We start from the raw sequence: 15,755 nt of genomic DNA, 5'->3' as shown, positions 1-15,755 counted from the left end.
GGGCGCGGGGCACGCCGGGAGTTGTAGTCCCAGCGGACACAGCCCTGCCGACTCTCCGGAAGTGGAGGTGGGAGAGGCCGGGCTGAGCCGGCTCGGGGTAGCCCGGCTCCCGGCGAGTGCTGGGGCGCTTCTCCCGGGGCGGGTCATGAACGGGCCGGCGGACGGCGAAGTGGACTACAAGAAGAAATACCGGAACCTGAAGCGGAAGCTCAAATTCCTCATCTACGTGAGTGCCGGGGTGGTGAGGCGGTGAGGGGTGAGGCCTGGTGCTCGTAGGACTTCAGTTTACCTGTGTGTAAAGGGAGTAGGGTGAGCTGTGGCCGGCGTCCGGGCCCCATTTACGGACGGCCGTTGGCTCAGCTCCCACCTTGTCCGTAATACAGGAACACGAGTGCTTCCAGGAGGAACTGAGGAAGGCGCAGAGGAAATTGCTGAAGGTGTCCCGGGACAAGAGGTGAGACACGTTGAGGGGAGGAGGGAGGCCAGCGGGTGATGTGGCTTCTGTGGATCTGCATTAGGACCCCATCCTGGAATGGGCCACAAATGCATGATGCCTGCCTCGGGGCTGTTGGGAGGCTCCAACAGGCCAGCTAGAAGGGACGAGGGCCCAGGAGAACATTGCAGAGATGGGAATAAACACTCTTGTTCTCCCCGCCCCTTCCCTCAGTTTCCTCCTAGACCGACTTCTGCAGTACGAGAACGTGGATGAAGACTCTTCTGGTGAGCAAGGTCATGAAAAATTGGTGGAGGACATGCTCCTGGCACTCCAGCAGGCTTCCTGGGCCCTCCCTTTAGGCCGCGGAGGCCAATACAGCCTCCAGTGGTTCTTAAGCCTAGTCGCTTGTCCTCCTCCTCACTATTCTTTCACTCAAGTATGACTGAGTATCTGCTGTATTTCAGGCAGTGAGCTTTGCACAGGGGATACAGTGGTAACCAAGATGGATAAAGCCTCTTGGAATTTGTATTCTCGTTGGGGGTAGTAAGTAAGCAAAGAAATAAACTAGAATTTTAGATCTGAGGAAGAAAATCAGGGTTACGTGGTAGTGATTGGAGTAGAACGGGGGTTGATGAACTTTCTCTGTAAAGGGCCAAGTAATAAGTATTTTAGGCTTTGCAGAACGTACAATTTCTGTTGCCCCTATACAGCTCTGCCTTTGTAGTGCAGAAACAGCAATAGGTGAGGTGTAAATAAGTGAGCATGGCTGTGTTTCAATAAAACTTTGTTTATGAACACTGAAATTTGAATTTCATAAAACTTTCACGTCATGAAATATTTTTCTTTGGAATTTCTTTTCCCCCAACCATTTAAAAATGTAAAAGCCGTTCTTAGTTTACAGAGCGTACAAAAGCAGATGGCAGGCAACATCTTAATAAAAAATTCAAGAAAGGCTTTTTTCAGGAAGTAATGTTGGAGCTGGGACCTAGATAAGAAGAAGATGTGAAGATGAGTGAGAGATTTCCCACAGAGGGAGTCACAGATGCAGATTCCCTGAGGTAAAAAAGTACCAGGTTTTTTGAGAAGGGCTGAAGCACATAAAGCGCTGTTCTCAAACTTTTTTTGAGCACTGTTTACAACCAATAATATATTTTACATCGTGACCAACCCCCACGTACTTAACTTGCTTATAAAACAATTAAGTGAAATAATGTTAAGATCCCTATGTGCAGTTTGTTCTGATACTTTTTAGACTGCTTTTTTTTTTTTTCCCATTTAATGCTGGTTGTAAACCAATAAGTTGAATTTGTGACCCACTATTCGGTTGATACCCACAATTTGAAAAAGTCTTAAGGTGAGCCTTTGTGGCCCAGTTTTTCTCATAAGCCATGTCACACGCAATCACCTCTCTCCATGGTGTCTAGAGCAAGGGTCAGCAAACAGCCAGCCAGATTGCTTGTTTTTGGTTTTCTTATTTAATTTATTTATTTTTGGCTGCGTTGGGTCTTCTTTGCCGCGCGTGGGCTTTCTCTAGTTGCAGCGAGCGGGGGCTACTCTTCGTTGCGGTGCGCAGGCTTCTCATTGCAGTGGCTTCTCTTGTTGCGGAGTACGGGCTCTAGGCGCGTGGGCTTCAGTAGTTGCGGCTCGTGGGCTCAGTAGTTGCGGCTTATGGGCTCTAGAGCGCGGGCTCAGTAGTTGTGGCACACGGGCTTAGATGCTCCACGGCATGTGGGATCTTCCCGGACCAGGGATCGAACCCATGTCCCCTGCATTGGCCAGCGGATTCTTAACCACTGCCCCACCAGGGAAGTCCGCAGATTGCTTGTTTTTGTAAATAATGTTTTATTAGAACATGCAACACTTACTCACTTACATGTTATAGGAAGACAGTAGATGCGGTCAAAGAAGTAGGTAGGAGCCAACTCACGTAGGTCATGGCAAAACATTTGGCTTTCATTCTAGCTTCTCATTGCCTTCATGTTCCTTCCTGGAGGTCTTTCAGTTAACTTCCTTTTGGAGGGGGACTTCAGGATAGGAGGCGTGAGGGAACCCACCTTGTTTATGATCAGAGTGGGATATAGTTGAGAAACAAGAGCCAGAGACATAAGCCACCACTTATCTCCTGGAGAAGGCCACAGTGTGGTCAGGGAGACACCCACGTATGATACGTCCTAGCAGAGTGAGGAGAGCCGTGACCAGTGAGAGTAGAGAGTTCTGGAAGAGTCAGCCATCAGCTGGGCCTGAGGGATTCTGGGAGACTTCTCAGAGAGGTGGCATTTAATCTGCTTCTTAAAGGATCTATCTGAGCAGAGAAATCGGGAATAGCGTATTTTACGTGTAAATGGTTATCTGTTAAGTGAACGATGGGCCTTCTAGATAGAGACACAAATCTGGGGAATGAATTTTGGTTTTGAGAAAATACGTTGGTGTGATGTGAAGAATACAGTTTGGTTGGGAGACCAGAAAGATGGGTTGGGGCTATATTAAGAAGCACTTAAAATGCTTCCAGGCATTGGAAAGGATGTGATCAGTTTTGCGTTTTAGGTGGTTCTGCGGTTGGGGAGGACAGTGGTTGGCAGGTGAGGTGAGATTGCTTAGCAGGCGATTTTGACATGGTGGTGACCTGACCTCGTGACAGTTGGAATGGGGAGCAGTGGGTGAAGGTAGGAGAGATTTGAGGGGCAAATTACCAGGACCCTGCATATGGGGAGTGAGGCAGAGGTAAGCGCTGGACAGCTTAGAGGCGAATAAGGAGAGAATAGCATAAAATGGTCAGGAGTTGGAGGCCTGGGCTCAAGTCCCAGTCCCACACCTTCCTTTCTGAGCTTCCGTGACTGCATCTGAAAAGCGGAGATGATGTCTTCCCTTTCCTCCTTGGATAGTTCTGAAGACAAGGAGAGGCAGTGAATGTCAAGCACCTGTTCAGAGCCTGGCACGTAGAAAATGCTTGACAATATGTTACCGTGGAGGAGTCCAGGCAGGAATTAGGTTGTAAAGGACATTTTAAGCAGCCGGGGAAGCTGTGGGCCTCCCCAGAATAGCACCTGTGTGCCCTTCAGAGTCCCCAGAACCCTTCCGTTGAGTTGAGATTACGCCCCTCTGGGGTAGACGGAGACTCCCACCCACTACTTACCAGCCCTCCCCCTCACAGACTCAGATGCCACTGCATCTTCAGATAACAGCGAGACAGAGGGGACACCCAAGTTGTCGGACACGCCAGCCCCTAAGAGGTGAGAAGAAGCCATCATTCTTCCCTGGAGGGTGGGGGCGGTTGGAGAGGGTACCTGGGCTGCCTCTTGCCTCTGACCCCCTCCCCTGTCCTTTCTCCAGGAAGAGAAGCCCTCCGCTGGGGGGTGCCCCCTCCCCCACCAGCCTCTCCCTGCCTCCTTCAACAGGGTTTCCCCTTCAGGCCTCTGGGGCCCCCTCCCCATACCTGAGCTCGGTGAGTTGGGGTCATGGGTGGGAAATGGTCAGATGCCTGGGAATAAGGTGGGCATCATTTGGGCAGAGGGTCCAGGCCTCAGGGTGAAGCCAGCCCAGCACCAAGAACATCTGTCTGGGTGTGCCCAGCAAGCGTCCCTCGGAGGGGTGTGAGTCGGGCTGCCTACTTCCCTCTGGTGTAGGAATGGGGGCAGACGTGACTGAGGAGAGGAGACCCCAGGACACAGTCCTGCTGCTGTCCCCTCCCGTCTGTTCTCAGGAGCCACACTCATCACCATCTCTTGTTTTTCCATTCTTCCTCCTGTTTGCATTTCTTCCTTCTACCCCCACCCCATCCACTCCATTTCCCATCTCCATCCCCTCACTCCCGCCTGCAGCTGGCTTCCCCCACCTACCCCCCATTCCCTTCTGACTACCTGGCCCTGCAGCTGCCCGAGCCCAGCCCCCTGAGGCCCAAGCGGGAGAAACGGCCCCGCCTGCCCCGGAAACTCAAGGTACCCTGTTTGGGGGACGTTAGGGAGGGGCCAGAACGGCAGGACAGCCATCTGAGGGAGGCTCAGGACGGCTGGGGGCCTGTCCGAGAACTTTGAAGGGCCAATTTGGGGCTGCTGCTGGGGACCCAGCCCAGGGTTAGGCGCTGAGGGGCGGGTCCCAGAAGTCCTGGCTCACAGGCCCCTGTGAGACCAGTCAGGGCAGGCCCAGCCTGGGGGAGCTCCGAGTGAAGATGGCTGGGGGCCAGGCTCATTTTCACAGGTGTTCTGTATTGCCAGGCAGCCCCCAAGGAGGGGCAGAGTTGTGGGATCTAGAATCAAGTCAAGGTTGCACCACTTAAAAACCATGTGACCGTGACCCTCTAAGTCTCAGATTGTGTGTCTGTAAAGTGAGTGATCAAACCACGAGTAATCAGCAAGTGTTGTGGAGCACCTACTGTGTACCAGGCACCGTTCTAGGTGCTGCAGATACAACAGCGAACAAAACAGAAATCCCTGCTTTCATGGAGCCCGCGTTCTTGAAGGGTAGGCAGGAAACAAGCAAGATAAATAGGTAACAGTGTAGAAAGATGGATTCAGGTAAAGAGCGTGGGAAACACCAGAGTACATGGGGCTGATATTTACAGTAGGGTGGTCAGAGACTTAAAGGAAATGAGCAAAACCCTCTGGCTCTCTGCAAAGTGTTTCATTCAGGAGGAACCAGCGCAGGGGCCCTGGGGGTGGGTACGTGTTCGGCTTCTTCAAGGACCAGGAAGGAGGCCAGTGTGGTCGGAGGAGAGGGAGAGGGAGTGACCAGAGAGCAGGTCAGAACAGCACTTGAGGGGCAAGGCTGTGGAGGGCCTCGGAGGTGTTGGGAAGAGTTTGGCTGGTACTGTGAGTGAAACGGGAGCCACTGGAGAAGGTGGGGCAGAGGGGCGTCTGATCTGATTGACATGTTAAGAAAATTGCTTGACACTGCAGTGAATAGGCTGGTGGGTGGGGGGTCAGGATGGAAGTGGGGAGACCAGTGAGGAGGCTCCTGCAGTCAACCAGGCAGTGGGGGGAAGGGTGAAAAGTGGATGATGGGTCTCTTTCAAAGAATGAGCCCCAGGAAGAGCCGTGTGGGCTGTGAGAGAGAGGGGCGTTGAGGGTGACTCCAGGGGTTTTGGCCTGAGCAGCCAAAGAAGTGGCCCTTTTCTGAGTCGGGGAGGACTGTGGGAGGAGCAGGTTTGGGAAGGAAGGTGAGTTTGGCTTTGGACGTCTTGAGATGCTGTCTGGAAGTGTCAACGAGACAACTGGGTAACGTTAGCCTGGGCCGCACGGGGGGCATATTTGGAAGTCACGGGCAGGGAGGTGGATGGCGAGGAGAAGAGGTCTCTGCACCGAGCCCCGGGAGAGATGAGGACACAGAAGGCACAGTGCCCTTCCAGCTCTGAGTCAAAGTGAAATAGGGGCCGGGCTGGCAGCTCTCAAGTTGGGTGAACTGTAGACTCGAGACTCTGGAGCCAGAAGTGAAACAGGAGCCCTGCTTGTGGTGGTTAGGAGTGTGGGTTCTGGAGTTCGAACCCCAGCTCTGCCACTTCTTCCCACATGACCTTGGTCCTTGAACCTGGAAAATGAGTAGATAACGGGTGACGATGCTGCTCAGCTCCTGCTTCCTGCTACTTGGCAGGGGTTTTGCTTCCTGGGCCAGGCGGACTGGTGGAGAAGGCACGGGCCAGAGAAACCTGGAGCAGCGGGTGGAGGCGTGGCGTGGTGTGCGCTTGGCAGTTCAGGGCTCTGAAGTGCTGGCTCCTGGCGCAGAGGCGTGTCGGGGAGCTACGTTCAGGGCAGGCAGGGGAAAAGGGCCCAAACCAATGGCGGTGCATGGGGGAGGGGATAAATCAGGGACGGCCTCAAAGAACAGGTGACATCTGAGCCCAGGGTGAGATTTGGATATTCAGGCTGAGGCAGTTGTGGAAGGAAGGCGGGGACGCAGCAGAAGTGGTGTTTGGGCTGGAGCTGGAGGGGTGAGAGCAAACAGCGTAGGAAAGAAAGATAGGGTGGGTCAGGTCATAGAAGGCTGGGTGTCCCGTGAGGAGAGTGGGGGTCCCTGAAGTTTCTGGGTGTGGTGGTGTGAGGAGAGGGGAGGGGACGCTGTGAAGACTGAAGCAGGTCAGTCAGGAGCCTGGGCCTCGCCCGTTTTAGCTGGGTTTCCTCCACGCACTCGCCGTGCGACTTGCGCGTCATTGAACTCTCGGAGCCTCCGCTTGCTCCTCTGTTCGGTGGGGTCGTTGTGAGGATAAAATGAGTTAAGAGAGAGAAAACACTTAGCCCAGTGCCTTGTCTCTAGTAAGCCACAGATAAGCATTTGCTGCCGTGGGTCCCGCTGAGGAGGCCATGAAGTCAGTCCAAGCAGGGGTAGGACATGGGGCCTCGGGTAGGTAATCAAGAGGTGGTGGCCAGAGGAGGGGGACAGTCATGCTGCCGGCCTTTTCAGTCGTGCATGCGCATCTGCTCCCGTGTGTGCACATGAGTGCCTGGTATTGGGTGCAAGGGCGCTGTTCAGAGCTGGGCCTCCTGTCTGTCATCCGTCCTGGCAGACCCCGGTCCCCTGAGGTACAAACCCACTCTGGCCCTCCATGCCACGCTAGGAACAGCGGCGGTGAGGGGGCCGCCTTGAGAAGCAGAGAGTAGGCCACAGGGGCCCGAATGTGTTAAGGCAATCAGAAGGGCCACTGTGAAGACCACTGCCATCCCCCTACCCCGGGGCCAGACTGGACACTGCCTGGTGGGGACCTGGCAGGCCTATGCCTTCAAACCTCCATTTCCAAGCCTCCATTCCCTCCTCTGGCTGATGACCTCTCCTCCCTTCCAGGGTGGTCGGAGGGGTGAGAGATCATTAATGGAAGTCACCTGGCACATAGTAGGTGCTCAGTTTGTGCCCACAGGCAAAGCAGGAGGCCCACAGAGCTCTGGGAAGGATTCAGAAGGACCTGGCAGGGGTGGGGCTGGAGGGTTGGGCAGGACAGAGGCCACTTCCCAGCCTCAGAGCACAAAGCAGGACCTTTGACAAATAGAAAAGGACAGTCCAGTTGGAAGGACTGGCCTATTCTCAGGCACTGCCTGTCCTGAGGGCAACGAGGAGCCGGAGGCCCTCGAGTAGAGGAGTGACACGCTCAGGTTTGTGTTTTAGAGAGCTTACTCTGGCTGCAGTGCGGAGGAGGAGCTGGATCTGGGAGAGGCTGAAGGCAGGGAGTCCAGTTAGGAGGCTGGTCCCGTAGCCCAGGTGAGCTGAGAGGAGGGCCTGGCCTAGGCCAGTGGCTGTGGGGATCCCAAAGAGGGGCGCCTCCCAGATACAAGAGGCAGAAGCCTCACACGGCAGGGGGTGAAGACCTTTGACACCCTCCACTGAACCAGTGAGCCCCTCAGGAGGAGGAGGGAGAGGAGGCCAGTGGTGGCAGGTGGTATTGGAGGTGCCCAGAGGCGGGCAGGCAGGCACTCCAGGCTGGCTCTGGCTCTGGCTCTGGCTGCTATCCCAGGGGCAGCCACAGTGCCTTACTGGCAAGGGCAGGGCCCGGTCTTTCCCTCCTGGTTTCCCGTGGGACTCCCTCCACCGCCACCCTCATCAGCACTTCCATCACCACCCCTCACCCCCACGCACTTGCTGGTGTGAGACTCTGCAGGGCTGAGGTGGGGCAGGCTCCCTGATTCCAGCCGTGGCTGGCCTGGCTGTGTCCACTACCCCTTGAATGAGCCTTTGCCCCCTTCCCCATCCTCTGGAACTGTCTTAAGGGGCAGTGCCAGCCTCCTGGAGGTCCCAGTGCCTCCCTGATAGGCCCTCCTTGTGTTTCTCCCCCCTGCTGCAGATGGCGGTAGGACCCCCCGACTGCCCCGTGGGAGGGCCGCTGACCTTCCCGGGCCGGGGTTCTGGGGCCGGCGTGGGGGCAGCCCTGGCCCCACTGCCCCCGCCCAAGATGCCTCCCCCTACGATCCTGAGCGCCGTCCCTCGGCAGATGTTCAGCGACGCGGGCAGCGGGGACGACGCCCTGGATGGGGATGATGACCTGGTGATCGACATCCCAGAGTGAACCCACCTGCCCGACCCCCTGCCCAGCGCCCTCTGTGTCAGCACACATGAGCCCCCAGCTTCCGCAGAGACGTTTATTGACGCCCGGTTGCCATGCTGTGGCCACTGACACAATCAGAAAAGGCGTAAACATGCATGAAATGTCCCCCGGAAGGTGGGCCCTCTCCAGGGAGGGCAGGGGCCCTGCCTTCACATCCCAGCCCAGTCCAGGGGACAGTTATTTAAATGAGTGGCCGGGAGCATCTGCCACCTCTCAGAGAGGCAGAGACCCTGCGGTGGCCCCCCCGCTTAAAAGGGCAGCTGTACAGGGCTCGGTGGTGGTGTTTTTTTAATGAAGATTCTGTATTAAAGGAGTGGCTCTTTTTTTGTGTGTCATTTTCTTTTTTGGAAACCTCCTCCTCCAAACCCCCCCTAATCCGACCTCCTTCCTGGAGGGGAGGGGGACGGGCAGCCTGGAGAGGCAGGAGAGAGGAGCAGCAGCCGGGGCCTTGGGGCAGGGGCACTGCGGGATCCCCCCTGCAGGTGTGCTCTGGATGGGTGGTTTGCATATTTGTCTGTTGTAGCGAGTCAGGCAGGAGGAAGTTTGCATATGTGAATATAGATCTCCACAGTCCCTCACAAGAAGACAGACCCACGGAGACTCTCACAAAACAAGACAAGTAGTGCGGGGTGGGGCCTCCACCCCGTGTAAACGTGCAACACACTCGTGCGAAGGCTGCCGACTGGGCCCGGCCCTGAGGGCCCCTGTGCTGGGTGGCCGCTGTCCTGCTCAGGCTGAGGGCAGGGCTCCAGCTGCCGGGGGCAACTGGCTGGTCAAGGTGTGCCAGCGCTCCAGGGCTGCGTCCGGCTGCTGCAGACAGTCGCTCCAGTGCTTCCGGGCCTCTCTCCGGGCGCCCAGCCCCAGGGCCACGCCACCTGGGAGCAGTAGAGGCAGGTAAGGTCAGGGCCGGGCTCTCTGCCGGGCTGCCCTCCATCAGCACCACCAAGCGGGCTCCTCCCTCACCGATGAAGTCGTTGGATTTGCCAATGTCATAGTCCCAGACTGTGACTTCCAGAGTCTTGCTGGCCAGAGTGGAGAGCTCCATTTCGTAGAAGAACTCCTGGGACAGGGCAAGCCACACCTTCCATGAGGCGCTGCCCCCACTCCCAGCCCCAGCCCCGCTCGATTTCTGGCCTCTGCCCCATTTACCTCATTAAATTCCGGGTTTAGAGTCTTCTTCTTCACACATGTTTTGTGCTTAGATTTCTTATCCACGTCCGGCCTCAGGTACCTGCCGAGGGGGAGGAGGGACGGGGTGGGGGAGCAGGTCAGTCAGGGACAGGCCAGGCCCAGAAGAGGATGGGGCTGGTGGCAAGTCCCTAGGGAGGGCTCACGTCTTGACGTAGGGGTCGGAGTAGCCGTTGACGTCCATGGCAGCCAGGTGGGCGCAGCGCACGATGCCCACCAGCAACCCGCGGCGCCGAGAACTATAGCTGAGGCTCAGCAGGATGCGCCCACGCTCTTCCAGCAGCCCAGGCCCCTGCTCCACCTGCTCCAGCTGCCGGCAGACGCGGGCGTCAGCCATCACCCTCACCACCTCCCGCCCAGATGCGGTCCCTGTGGGTGGCTCACCTCCTTCAGGTAACAGGAGATGCCCCTCAGCGCCACAGACATGGAAGAGGGTGAAGCCAGCTGAGGGGGCAAAGAGAAAGTTCTGGAAACCTGATCTCCCCAGGGCCCCCTTCCCGTGGTACCCCGCAGCCCGGCACAGACCGGGACCTGGCGCTCAAGGCAGATGTTAAAATGCTTCTTCTGTGAAGGCTTGAGGCGGCGGAGGGGTACACGGATCTCCCCGATGAACTCGTTGTGGCTCAGCTTGTCTTCGTCACAGACGGAGATCCTGGTGGGGAACTGCAGGGTCAAGGCCCCCTGGGGTCCCTGAGCCCCACTCCAGTGTGGGAGAAAGGTCCTCCGACTGAACTCTGAATACTCGAGGCTGGTCCCAGCTCTGCCCTAAATACTCTACACCTCACTTGTAAAATGGGCTGTCTCAGGGCTGTGTGGGGAGCACCAGGCCTGGAGCTGGGGGAGGATGCTTTGATTTGCCCTCTTCCTCTGCCCCTCCCTTTCCAGCTGCCCAGGCTGTCCCTGGCCCATCAGGACCTGCTCAGCTCCTTGAGGAAGCCCTCACAAATCTTGGGAACGCTACCCCCCCCCCCCACACACACACACAGCCTCCATTCAGGGGTGCACAGGGTGTGCACTGGTGGATGTGGGTCACGGGTCCAGGACATAAGAGCTAGAAGGGCCTGAAGGAGCCTTGAGCAGTTGGACCAGGAGCGCATACCTCCCCCTAGAGCCCCTGTCCTTTCCTGTGTGGAGCAGGGAGCCAGCCTGGGAGAGACTCATGAGCCCAGCAATTAAGAGATTATTGCTTTGACTTCCATCCGTCTCGGTCTGCAGCCCCTTTCCCTGCCTTCTGCTGTGACACTCTCGAGCAGCTGTGTCATGTAGAGGTGTTCAGTTCCCAGCTCCGCCACCTAGCAACCGCATGACCTTGAGCAAGTCACTTAACCTCCCTAAGCCTCATTCCCATTTCTGTCGTTTGAGACTTCACTCCTTAGAGATGTTAGGGAGACACGGGCAGCAGAATGGGCAGACCTCTGCTGCATAGGTCTGACTTAAGTCAGGGGCTCTGAGAAGGGGTCTCAGTGACCAGGGAAAGATTGCAGGAGGAGGCAGAGCCTCAAATGATGAGTGGGATTTAGGCCGGCAGAGAGAGGAAGCAGGAAGAGACACGACAGGCAAAGGTCAGGAGATAGGAACCCGACCAGTCGCAAGAGGGCGGTCCTCTGTTGGAGGAGCAGTAGGAGCTATTTGGAGGGCAGGAATCCAGGCAGGGGAATCCTGAAGGGGATAGGGAGCCACTGATGGTTCTAGAGCATCTGAGGGCTTAATGGGAGGTGGGTCGACCAACCAAAGAAGGTTCCAATGACAGCTGTCCCCAAGGAGGTGCTGAGCTGGACTCGTTGGTAACCGGGAGGACGGACCCCTCACCTGAGCACCTTGTGGGTGATGTCATCATCTGTGATTCCGCTGTACGTCAGGTCCTCATTCCACACGGGATTCAGCGTGTTCCTCTGAGTCTTAGTTTTTAGCTTATTGGCCTTAGGTGTGGGGACGAAGTGTTCACAGTACATGTCCCCCAGACCCACAGAGGCTGGAGGCAGACGAAGGTTGGGGGCAGACCCACAAGCTGGGTCAGGCTGGGGGGCAAGGGGAGGGGGAGGCCGTTACCTTGCAGGCTCCAGGCAGCAGGTGCAGCTTGACGTAGGGGTCGGCCAGGCCATTGAAATCCATGGGCTTGAGGCCCTGGGGAGGAGGGGAGGGAAGAGGGCTGTGAGCTCCCAGCCTGCCCACCCTCCCTCCCTCTCTCTGCAGTGTGGACCCTTGGGGGCTGGAGAGCCAAGATGGGTGCTGGGAGAGGAGCAGGAGTCAGGCCTGGGGAAGGGGAGGGAGGATGGAAGCACACCCATCTCAGGGTAGGAGACAAACAGGGCCAGGGCTCTCGGGAGGCAGGGAGTACCCACCTTGGCCCTGAGGATACTACAGTGCAGAGTGCAGGAAGCCTGGTCGTAGAGAAGGTCAAACTCCAGCGTGCCCAGGGCGGCTGGAGAAGAGGGAAGAGGTAACCTGAGTCCGTGAGTAAAGACAGGTGTGTGTGAGAGACGGGTGGGCAGGCCTGCTACGTGTGCCAGCTGTGAAGGTTTGTACGTGTCTGTGCCTGTCAGCCTGCAAGTGTGTGCACGTCTGGGTCCCTGGCTGAGCTGCAACTGGTGCTCTGTGGGTGGTTGAGTGTCTCAGCAGAAATATTGAATATTGAGCCTAGCTGAAGCTGTAATCTCCACTCTGACTGCAGCTGTGGTGGTGGTGCCCGCCACCTCCCCACCCCCAGCAGGGCCGCATCCCCTTCCCACAAGCCTGGAGGCCCCCATTAGCACCCTGGGCCCTTCAAGCCCGCAGACTCACTGGTATCATCCGAGTCATAGCTGTCCACCTCAGCTCCATCCTCGGGCGTGGTGGCCCCAAGGAGGGCTGCAGGGGGTGCCAGGGCCAGGGGGCCCAGATGAGCAGGGGCCTCTCCGAAGCCCCCGCCACCCCCTTCAGGTCCTGGTCCCCGGCGGGGGAAGTAGTCAGAGATCTGGCGGATGGGCCGGATGGGCCCCGGGCACACGTTGATGGCCATGTGCTCCTGGATGTTGATGGTCATGCGATCGCCCCTCCGGCCCCTCATGCAGCACCCCTGGCTGGGGGAGGGAGGTTCGAGAGAGCTTGAGCCCGGGGCTGACTTCTCAAACCTACCCGTCTGCTGGCTGAGGGCCAGGCGGCACCCGCCGGGGTCTGTGGGCCCTCACTGGCCTCCCTTCCTAGGTGCTGAGGGAGAGGGCAGCCTGTGCCCGCTGACGGGCAGGCAGAAGGCCTGGGCCCTCCAGACCCCAAGCTGTGCTCCACGGGGCTGGGCTGCCAGCCCACTCCCCCCAGATAGGTCCTGGCTCCACCTCAGCCTTGCCCACTTTCCTCTAGATTGTCCCTCTGTCCTCTTCCCAGCTCCAGCCCCTCATTCTGGGCTTCTGTCTGCCCTGGGCCATGCCTACCCCTGAAGCTTCCCCATAGGCCCCCTCCTCTGTCTCTCTGAGGCTCTGACTATCCTTCTGCACCAGGCGCTTGTCTGGTCTGGGGGTCACCCACCTCTTAGGTTTTCACTTCCCACTGTCCGTTCGTTCAGCCCCAGGATCTGCCCGCCTGCCTGGGCCCCCATCCACTGCCACCCAAGGTGAGGACCCCTTCCTCAGATGCCTCCTCCTGAAATTGGCTCTCCAGAGGAGCCAGAAATTACAGCCTCCGGAGAGCTAAACACCCCCAGGGGCACACACAGGCTAACACACACTCACCCTCACCCTCTCGCCCCCGGTAGCCCAGCCCCCTGCACCTGTCTCTGCGCCTCCAACAGGTGCCCAAGCACTGGGGGACAAGCGGGTGCGAGCTGGGCGGTGGCAGCCGGCGATTCCCAGGGCGGCCGGCGAGAAGAGCGCTGAGTCCGGCAGTCTGAGCCGAGAGGGAGGGAGAGCAGGAGAAAGTGCGGGGAGGAGGGGGGTGAGCGAGGTGGAGGCGAGGATGCAGCCGGCGCAGGCGGCGCGGGGCGGGGAGGGGCGGACGGAGGCTGGGGAGGGGGCGGGACTCTCCCACCGGCGCCCGCCCGGGCACACTTAGGAGCGCACACGGGTGCACACACATTCACGGGCAGGCTGGCACACGCATCTTGCAGGGGCACTCCCGCGCACACGCCTGCGCCCACGTGCGCACACCACAGTCATGCACAAACCCAGACACGCGCTGGCACACTCACCCCGGAGAACTTCGCATACACACGCTCGCAAACACACGGGCTCCCTGCGCCGCCAGGAACCCACAGTGAGAACTGCCCGGTGTTTCCCCAACTCCTCCCCGGAGACCCGGGCCCCCGCGCCGCCCCCGCGCCGAGCCGGCGGAGCCTCCCTCCGCCCCTCTCTCTTAGCTCCCTTCCCGGGTCTCCAGGGCAGACCACCGGCCTAGTTGCCATGGCGACGCCGGCTCCTCCTCCCCCCCGCCCCCCACCTCGCGCGTCCTTATGCCCCTCCCCCGCAGAGAGCGCTTGGAGGAGGAGGGGAGGGTGTCTGGCCCTCCCCTACCAAATTTCCGTAGGGGCGGGGCCTGTGGGGGCGGGGCTTAGAGATCCGCAGTGACCCAGGAACGGGCTGGGGAAGGGGGTCTGATCCGCCTGCGGTCCCTGGTTTGAAATCTCGGGGTCTCGGACCCTGGCTGGGAAACCTGACAGTCTGAGGTCTGAGGCTGTGGCTTCCCCCCACGCCTCCTTCCTTTAGCTGTTCAGGCTTCTCTCCTGTGACCCAACCCAGCCCCCGAGGGTCCAAGTCCCCCTCTCAGGGATGGCATCTCCTTTGGGAATCCGCCTTCCCTCACCCTCCCATCTCCAGTTGTCCCTCAGGTGGAGTGGAGCGTGGGGTTTCTCTCTGAATGGCTCAGAGCCCTGCAGGCCTTCCTCCCCTCTCTGCTGTCTCTCACCTGAGCCCTGCCACCTGCCTGTCAGTCTAACTCCAGCCTTTGATCTTGGCTCTCCTTTGTCCAAAACTTGCCAGCCCCCAGTGACAAAGTCCTCACAGTGACCTTCAAGGCCCTTCAGCCCAAGACCCTGACTTCTCTAATCTCATCCCCCGTGCTCATCTTGCTGGCTCTCAGGAACATTACTTGCGGTTCCCAGAACACACCTGGATCTCTCAGACCTGTGGACCTTTGCTCATACAAGTTCCTCAGCCTGGAAGATCTTTCCTTTCTTCAGGGGTCATCCTGGACCCCCTCTTCCTAAGAGACTTACTGGAACATCTCCCCACCCCCTGCCCAGCCCCCAGCTTCCAGTTCTGTCTCAGCTCTGGTAGCGCTGGTTTGTCATGTCTGTTTCCATTTCTGTCTCCCCCACTACTGGGGAGCAAAGGCTGCCGCATGCTAGGCCTGACACTAGTTTGGCATCACTAAATATTGTGATTTTAGGTTGCATAGCAATGTGAATATACTTAACATTGCTGAACTTTGTGACTGAAAATGGCTAAGATATAACTATTCATTCATATGTGGATTTTTACCCCAATTTTTTTAAAGTAAGAGAAATGTAAAACCAAACTATACTGAGATACCACTTGTCACCCATCAAATGGTGAAATTCAAAGCAAATGTTAACACACAGTGTTGGTGAGGCTGTGGGTAAATGAGCACCACCTCTGTAGCTGAAATGGAGCAGGACCCTATGGTCTTTGCCCCTCCGTGTCCTCAGCCTGCCTTTTGTCTGTGGGAAAACTTTAGCCAAACAATAAGTTTAGGGCTTCCCTGGTGGCGCAGTGGTTAAGAATCCGCCTGCCAATGCAGGGGACACGGGTTCGAGCCCCGGTCTGGGAAGATCCCACGTGCCGCGGAGCAACTAAGCCCATGAGCCACAACTACTGAGCCTGCGCTCTAGTGCCCGCGACCCACAACTAGAGAAAAGCCCGCGGCGCAGCAGCAAAGACCCAACACAGCCAAAAATAAATAAATAATTAAATAAATACATAAATTTAAAAAAAAAGAATGCGTTTAATCAGAGAAGTGAGAAAATGCAGAAACAAAGGAAAACAGTCCAGCAAGACTAAATAATAATAGTTTAGTCATTAAGCATAGTTAAGGACCCTTAGTTCCTTCTCAAGGGCTATAGATAATATTCTGAGCCATCTCCCGTGAGCTGTCTTGTAGATACTGAAACCCGCACCAGGTGGA

At 57.5% G+C, this 15,755-nt stretch overlaps 2 protein-coding genes across 10 annotated transcripts; one reads left to right on the top strand and one right to left on the bottom strand.

Annotated features, from left to right (window-relative positions):
- Positions 1-55: 55 nt before the first annotated feature.
- INO80E (INO80 complex subunit E) lies at positions 56-8,779 on the top strand. 4 transcript variants are annotated; one of them, XM_036826981.1, is made up of 8 exons: positions 90-226; positions 384-454; positions 668-720; positions 3,588-3,666; positions 3,767-3,878; positions 4,255-4,371; positions 7,523-7,615; positions 8,196-8,326. In XM_036826981.1, exons 1-7 carry the CDS (start codon positions 146-148, stop codon positions 7,592-7,594), a joined length of 585 nt encoding a protein of 194 aa, XP_036682876.1. In that variant the 5' UTR covers positions 90-145; the 3' UTR covers positions 7,595-7,615; positions 8,196-8,326. The 4 variants fall into 4 exon arrangements, with proteins under 4 accessions (XP_036682875.1, XP_036682872.1, XP_036682876.1 ...); XM_036826977.1 differs by lacking the exon at positions 7,523-7,615 and having other exon boundaries at positions 79-226; positions 8,196-8,779; XM_036826979.1 differs by lacking the exon at positions 7,523-7,615 and having other exon boundaries at positions 4,306-4,371; positions 8,196-8,779.
- A 67-nt stretch (positions 8,780-8,846) lies between these two features.
- On the bottom strand, positions 8,847-13,538 carry DOC2A (double C2 domain alpha). Of its 6 annotated transcripts, XM_036826973.1 has the most exons (11): positions 13,387-13,538; positions 12,426-12,703; positions 11,987-12,066; positions 11,694-11,768; positions 11,454-11,563; positions 10,170-10,296; positions 10,029-10,088; positions 9,791-9,954; positions 9,606-9,687; positions 9,420-9,516; positions 8,847-9,331 (listed from the first exon to the last, which is right to left on the bottom strand). In XM_036826973.1, exons 2-11 carry the CDS (start codon positions 12,688-12,690, stop codon positions 9,186-9,188), a joined length of 1,206 nt encoding a protein of 401 aa, XP_036682868.1. In that variant the 5' UTR covers positions 12,691-12,703; positions 13,387-13,538; the 3' UTR covers positions 8,847-9,185. The 6 variants fall into 6 exon arrangements, with proteins under 6 accessions (XP_036682868.1, XP_036682866.1, XP_036682867.1 ...); XM_036826971.1 differs by having other exon boundaries at positions 10,029-10,296; XM_036826972.1 differs by lacking the exon at positions 13,387-13,538 and adding an exon at positions 13,349-13,376 and having other exon boundaries at positions 10,029-10,296.
- Between the last annotated feature and the right edge of the window lie 2,217 nt (positions 13,539-15,755).

This window comes from Balaenoptera musculus, chromosome 15 (assembly GCF_009873245.2).
Source record: "Balaenoptera musculus isolate JJ_BM4_2016_0621 chromosome 15, mBalMus1.pri.v3, whole genome shotgun sequence".
Classification (NCBI taxonomy): domain Eukaryota; kingdom Metazoa; phylum Chordata; class Mammalia; order Artiodactyla; family Balaenopteridae; genus Balaenoptera; species Balaenoptera musculus.
This window is presented reverse-complemented; position numbering and strand designations above follow the sequence as displayed.